The sequence below is a fragment of the Neolamprologus brichardi genome, chromosome 23 (genome assembly GCF_056152115.1).
Source record: "Neolamprologus brichardi isolate AB-2024 chromosome 23, ASM5615211v1, whole genome shotgun sequence".
NCBI classification, from domain to species: Eukaryota; Metazoa; Chordata; class Actinopteri; order Cichliformes; family Cichlidae; genus Neolamprologus; species Neolamprologus brichardi.
The window spans coordinates 38,642,415-38,649,956 of NC_142125.1; the positions used below are offsets into that span (position 1 = coordinate 38,642,415).

A 7,542-nucleotide genomic window follows, 5' to 3' on the forward strand; every position below is an offset into this window, starting at 1 on the left:
GACTGTAGCAGCAAAGCTGTTCCCTTTAATTTGTTTAGTTGGGTGTAACTTCCTTCAGTTTGTTGTTGACCTTTCAGACAGGGATTGTTGATTTTACATTCTGAATGTCCCCAAATAAAGGATCCAAAATAAATTGAAACCAAATCTAACTCTATTTTTAGAATTTTTCAGTATATCATATGCAAAGGCTCCATTTCTCTCTCATTTTGTATAGCAGTTTGAATTCTAAAACCTAAAAGAGAATTATGGATTTGATCAACTGGTCTCTGAATGCTATTGACACCCTTTTCTCAACGAGAAGTCTGGGCTCGGGAGAGCCCGAGTGCCCTGGATGTACTTTCCCTGCCGGATATGTGATGGACGGGTGGCAGAAATGGAGGATCTTGTGCCTGGCGGGACTGTCGATCGAGGACGCTGAAGATATCTACCTATTCAGAACCATGATAACAGGGTTCTTGCTGATCGGAGCTGGCTTGGCCCTGGCTTATCGGAGAATTAAGAGAGCGGAACCGGCTGTTCAAACCCCCCCCCCAAGGCTGCCCACTGGAATTGAAATGATGGGACGAGGCGCGACTTCTCACAACGAACGCAGCATGGTTAACACCTTGGAGACACTTACAGCTGCCGTGAAGACTCAAAATAACACCATTGAGCGTATGGTGGGATACATCAAAGAGAGGCCTGCTCAAAATGAGACCCTTGAGCGAAAGTTGGATCACATCGCAGAACGGCTTACTGCAGTTGTGGGGTCTCAGAATCAAAAGAATGACAACACCACGGAACAGAAGTTTGATACCATCATGGGGAGGCTCGCGGTTCTCCAACGGGAGATTGAGAGACCAGTGTCGGAGTGTTAAAGAACAGCATTGAAATTCTCCTGAGCTGCTCGCATAAAAGAAAAATCAACAACATCAACATGCGGACACCACGGCACCAGCTGCGGGTCCAAGGCTGGAGCCAAACAAAAAAAACTCCCTGATAACGACTGTGTGTTGACTATTCTTCCCATTCTATGCAAGGCCACCTGGGTTGGCTGGCAGACTGTTTACTTAGATAGGGCAGAGGACACTGTCTCAGCTGAACTCTGGACACGCACACACATACACTTACACTGATAAGCACGCACTCATCCCCCTCCCTTTCCAAATGCCTTCGATGCTTGTTTCCTGTGGGGGAAGACGGCAGGTCTGGGTGCCGCGCTGGAATGGTAGCGCTGTGCAGGATGACTGCTGTGTTTCCTTCGGATTACTCCTCACTCCCTACCCAACCCTGTGGCTTGTCACATGCTCCAATGTTGTACTGTGGACATTTATGTGCTCTCTGTGCAGAGGAGTTTTTTTGTTTCCTGTTCTCATGTTGTCCTCCCATAGGTGCCAGCATGAGTAGAGGTCTCTTTTTTTCCTCTTGTACTTTCCCATTGTTGTGTACTTTTTCAGTGTTTTTCTGTAACGCTGCCGATCTCCGACTGTATTACCATGTGATGTCTATGTTGTGTGTGTAAGTCTATATAAATATATACTGCAATATATCCAGTTCCTGCATATATTGCAGGGTTTTCATGACATTACAACTCCCATGTAAGAACAGAGAATGTGCTTGCAATGATTTCACATCTTCATTTTTAATGGCAGGCCAGGATAATGTCTTTTCAATGTAAGCAGCTGCGAGTTTATATTCATTTCCAGTGTTCTTTGAGCATTTGCTTTGCTTGTATATAGCCTTGTCCTGCAGCCATATATTGGCAACTGTGTACTAGCTCTCTTGGCTGTCATGTTGTAAACTGTTCCAAATAATACAGTACAATACAATACAATTTTTTCCACTCCTTGTTCAAACGCGCCAATGAAAGAGATGTACTGAAGAGGATCACCATCGAATACAGGGATTTTCCTGGATGGTATAGATGATGAACGCTGATGCTGTTGCTGATATTTCATTTCGTCTTCATAAAATGGCACAAATATCCTCAGACTGTCTTTCTCCCACTGTAAGAATCGACCTGCGTGGTAGAGGATCCAAATTATGAAATTTTGTTGTGTTGCCTGTTTGAGCTTGTAGAGGCTCACTTTCTATTTCTGCTTGTGGTAGGATCATTGCAGATACACTGCTTTTAGTATTGCAGGTTTATCTTCTTTGACTGGTGTACTGGGCTTGACAGCGGCTGCAGCTGCAGTTTTTCCTCTATGCGACCAAGTAATGCGGCTTTTTCTGCATTTGCTTTTATTCTTGCAGAAGAGGTTGTGCTTACTTCAGTGATGGAAGTGATATATCAACAACATTTGAAACACTGTCCTCTGGGTTAACACCATCATCAACACCATTATTACCCTTTACATTCAAATGTTCGCAACCAGATAAGCACTGTCTCACTTCATATGCAAACTTATCAAAAGACAATATTTTTGCTTTAAACCATGTTTCATGCTTTTCTTTTTCATCATCTAGTAACAAACACATGAATGGACCATGAACAGATTTTGCTCCATTACACAAAACAACTAAATCACTGAATGAATCTTGAACCATGGAGGTTTTATTCAGAATCAGAATCAGAATCAGAGAGACTTTATTTATCCCCAAGGGACAGTTAAGATACAACAGAGCAGCATGACGTTGAAGATAAGGACAGGGTATAAACAGACAATAAATACACGGAATATACAGTATATACACATTTTTAAAATTACACAGTTTTAAAATTAAAGTGACTGAATAGGTGAATAAATAACTGTAAGTGACTAAAAGTGAAAAAAGTTTCAGCAGCATAAATGAGTGTGGGAAATGGTCTTATCGGCTGGAGTTAAAAACCAGAGTGGGTTTGGGGACAAAGGTGGCTCTCCTCCTCTCAGTCCTGCAGGAAATGCAGCAGAGGCGCCACCCAGAGGGGACCCATCAAACCCCTGAAGAGCGGGCCCGTGGTGTTGTGAGGGGCCTGACAGTAGTGACAGGAGAACTGTGTCGTCAGCATATTTCACCAGGTGACAGTTGGGCTGTGTGGATCTGTAGTCATCGGTGTAGAGGATGAAGAGCAGGGGGGAGAGCACACAATGCTGGGGGATGCCAATTATTTTTAATTGAGGCCCGTTATACTCTCTTTTAGATGGTTAGCTTTATTTAATCTACATTTTCTATCTGCAGTCTTATCCAGTTTCTAACAAACAAACACCACTCAGGTGTTTCCGATCCCCATGATCGGAAGGCCGGGGGCTCCAATCCACTGAATGGCTACTCTGAGGTACCCCTGAGCAAGGTACTGTGCCTACACACTGCTCCCCATGTGCCCAGTGGCTGCCCACTGCCTCACTGAGCGAATGGGTGAGAGGATTTTCCCATGGGGATCTATAAAGTTCCACTTCCATCAATTTCATTTGTTTTCAACAGTTCTCTTTATTCAACACTATATCACAACAGCTCAGCAGCCACAAACTGTTTGCTACTTACGAACAACAACACACCTGCTGCTAATTACGCGTGTCTACCTTAAATACATTCCCATAGACATACCATATCCTAAAACATAAATATTGACCCCTAGCGGCATTCATAAGGTACACACAGAAAAAATGTCTCCTACACTGCATGCATGCTCCACTGCATTTGCCTCTGGTGATGCAGAGGGCTACAAAAAAGGCCAGATATGACCTACAAAAATCCATCAGGGAAGCTAAGAGGCAGTACAGACTGAAACTGGAAGGATACTACAACAACTCAGATTCCAGATGTATGTGGCGGGGTCTGCAACAGAGGAGCAGCAGGGTCACAGTCAGCTGCAACATGCTACCAGATGAACTGAACGAGTTCTATGCTCACTTTGACACCCTCAACACCAACCAACACAGGCAGCACAGTCACTCACTGTGACTTCGACCTCTGAGGAGGACTAACCCCCGAAAAGTAGCCGGCCCTGACAACATCCCTGGCCGTGATTTGAGGGTCTGCTCTTCAGAGCTGGCTGAGATGTTTACAGATATTTTCAATTTGTCCCTCACCCAGTCAGCTATGCCCACATGCTTCAAATCCACCACCATGTTGACAGTCATATACCATATCAAAGAAGCCATCCCAGACACATTAGACCCTCTGCAATTTGTTTATTGGAGGAAACGTCCTACTGAGGACACCATTAATGCAGCCATCCACACAGCCCTCTCACACCTTGAAAAGCAGGACACCTATGTTTGAATGTTCTTTATAGACTACAGTTCAGCATTCAACACCGTCATCCCAAACAGATTGATGGGGAAGCTCTCTATTCTTGGACTAACACCCCCCGTCTGTTGCTGTGTCCTGGATTTCCTCACAGGCAGACCTCAGGCAGCCAGAGTTGGTACCAGGACATCAGATACAAAGATAGTGGGCACAGGGACTCCCCAAGCCTGTGTGCTCAGTCCACTCCTGGATACCTTCTTCACCTATGACTGCATCCTCTCCAAGAGCAACACCTCCATCATTAAGTTCACTAACGAGACAACCGTTGTCAGGCTGATTACTGGTGGATAGGACACTGCTTACAAGAAAGAGGTGGCTCAGCTGGTGTTCTGGTGCCTGGAAAATAATCTCTCCTTACATTCCGAGAAGACTAAGGAGATGTTTATTGACCCAAGGATGAGGAGAGACCAGCACGCCCCACTACACATCAACGGGACCTTCAATTTCCCCACATCAGTGAGGATCTCACCTGGAGCCAAAACACATGGCAGATCATCAAGAAGGCTCAACAATAACTCTTCTTCCTAAGGAAGCTGAGAAAATTTGGATTAACCTCCAAACTTGTTAACAACTTTTACAGATGCACAACGGATGTGGTCGCAAATTTTGAAGCCATTCTGATACCTTCTCCCACCAACGATGTGGAGATCCAACCTCTTTAGATCCAATTAAAATCAAGACAGTCAAAAAGATGCTCTGGAAAAGAGTAGAATTCTTGGAACAGAGTTTAATACACTAAATCATATGAACAGCAGGAAAAATACATACAGACATTTAGCAAGAAAATTACAAACCAGAAAGCAAGCAAAGCTAAACCCCGGGGTGTACAGCCTTAAGCACAGACAGTAGAGAAACACAGAGACGGACAGAGAAAAACAGCAGAGGGAAAAAAGTGCTGGGGTGTCCTCTGGTCCCCTAATATATAGGGATCAGTACCCCGCCCCCTGCTGCTGGGTAACTTTTCCACCCGTCCTCCAACCAAACACAGCTGCAGGGGTCAGGTAGCGGCCAAGGTCTTGGCCAGAGGCCAGTCAGGACTCCGGCTACCGTTTGGCTTTGGCTTATCACAGTAGGTCATGACACAGTCAAACATCACACATTAATCCTAATTATTAAATCTTACACAGCAAGTGGCACAATCTTATAATATATAATCTTATAACTACATAGGTTACATGCTTTCTCATATATAAAAACACAGCTGCGGGCCCAAGGCTGGAGCCGAACAACAACTCCCTGATAACGACTGTGTGTTGACTATTCTTCCCATTCTATGCAAGGCCACCTGGGTTGGCTAGCAGACTGTTTACTTAGCCTGATAGGGCGAAGGACACTGTCTCAGCTGAACTCTGGACACGCACACACACACACTTACACTGATAAGCACTCACTCATCCCCCTCCCTTTCCAAACGCCTTCGATGCTTGTTTCCTGTGGGGGAAGATGGCGGGTCTGGGTGCCGCGCTGGAATGGTAGCGCTGTGCAGGATGACTGCTGTGTTTCCTTCGGATTACTCTTCACTCCCTACCCAACCCTGTGGCTTGTCACATGCTCCAATGTTGTAATGTGGACATTTATGTGTTCTCTGTGCAGAGGAGTTTTTTTGTTTCCTGTTCTCATGTTGTCCTCCCATAGGTGCCCAGCATGAGTAGAGGTCTCTTTTTTTTTCCTCTTGTACTTTCCCATTGTTGTGTACTTTTTCAGTGTTTCCTCTGTAACGCTGCCGATCTCCGACTGTATTCCCATGTATCCCATATTCCTCTGCGGGGCAACCTGCATATGGCCAATAAAGCATTCATTCATTCATTCATTCACTGTAGGTTCAAAGTATGTGTGTGTGTGTGATTATATCATATGATATTTTATCGTGATGTGTTCAAGATTAGGGATGGGTATCGTTTAGGTTTTATCCGATACCAGTTCCAAACCGGTACTTTTGAAACGGTGCCGGTGCTTAAAAAATGGAGAACACAAAATTGGTCCAAAAACCTCTTATGTTCAGCTTTTTTTTTGTAAAAAGATAACAATGTTAGCCTTTTTTGCAGGTATAGGGGATTTATGGCATCACTCTTGGCTGGAAGCAGTGCTTAATCAATGGAAAAAAACACAAACTTTGTCCAAAAACCTCTCATGTTTAGCTGTTTCCCCCTTTTTCTTTGGTCATTTTTGACCAGGGTGAAGGGAGTAACTACGACGGTGTTTGCTAGTTCACCTTATGTGCATTAATGTAATAACGTGGTTAGCCTACTCAACGTAAATTACACACGGACAACATTAAGCTACTCACACAGAAGAACGGCTGTTGCTGCCATCATTATCCGTCATCATTTCTGCTACACTGGCAGGGCTAGGGGCCAGGAGTCTCCTCTTCGGGTTTTTGGGGGATGTTGCAAACTCCGGGTCCGATAACAGGCAACCCACCCGCAGTAGATGTGCATGATGTGAGGTCTCGCAGCAAGCTATCAAATACGGTGCATTTCTCGGCTTTAACAAAATGCTACACGTCGCCAGGTGTTTCATCAGATTCGAGGAGTTACCTCCTTTGCACAGTATCACCTTAAAGCACTTGTTGCAGGCTACTGAGTTTGCAGGACCTGTACAGCACTCGCTGTCTCAAGAGGGCACACAGCATCCTACGGGACGGTACACACCCAGGACACCGGGTGTTTAAGCTGCTGCCGTCCGGCAGGAGGTTCAGGCTGCTGAGGTCCCGGACAAATAGACTTAAGGACAGCTTTTACAACAGGGCAATAGCCCTGATCAATGCAAATAGCTGACCTGATTGGCTACCTCCCTGGACTTTTTTAGGGGGGAGGTAACAATGTTTAAAACAACAATAACAATAATGATATTTATATTTATAACAAGGTGCAATAATAATTAATGTGCAATAACAACAGTGTGCAATAAAAATACACTTATTCTTCTTTTTTATTACTAAGTTATTATACTGTGTTGTGTTGTTTGTGTTGCGTTGTGATGTGTCATATCGTGTCGTGTTGTGTTATATGTAGTGCCGACGTAGGACAGTTTTCCAATTTCATTGTACTATTGTACTATGTATGACTGTGCAATGACAATAAAGAGTTATCTTATCTTATCTTATCTTATCTTATCTTATCTTATCTTTTGCTGTGAAGTACAGCGAGACTTTGACCGCTTCGGCTTGGGTATTTTTAATCTGTAGTTCTGCTCTAAAAGAACGTACGTACCTGGACCCGCCTACTACGCTTGCAAAGGTAAAATGATTGGCTAGAATCAAAAGTGTATGACATTTCAGGGGAAAAAAAGCACCGAAATAAAGCACCGAAATGTGCGCTGCTTTTCGGTCTG

The 7,542-nt window shown here is 44.3% G+C and overlaps 1 protein-coding gene across 1 annotated transcript; it reads left to right on the forward strand.

The window, feature by feature from the left end:
• The first annotated feature begins 245 nt into the window (after positions 1 to 245).
• LOC148096297 (uncharacterized) lies at positions 246 to 857 on the forward strand. Its single transcript, XM_087836251.1, has one exon. The coding sequence runs from the start codon at positions 246 to 248 to the stop codon at positions 855 to 857; it is 612 nt and encodes a 203-aa protein (XP_087692377.1).
• Positions 858 to 7,542: the final 6,685 nt, after the last annotated feature.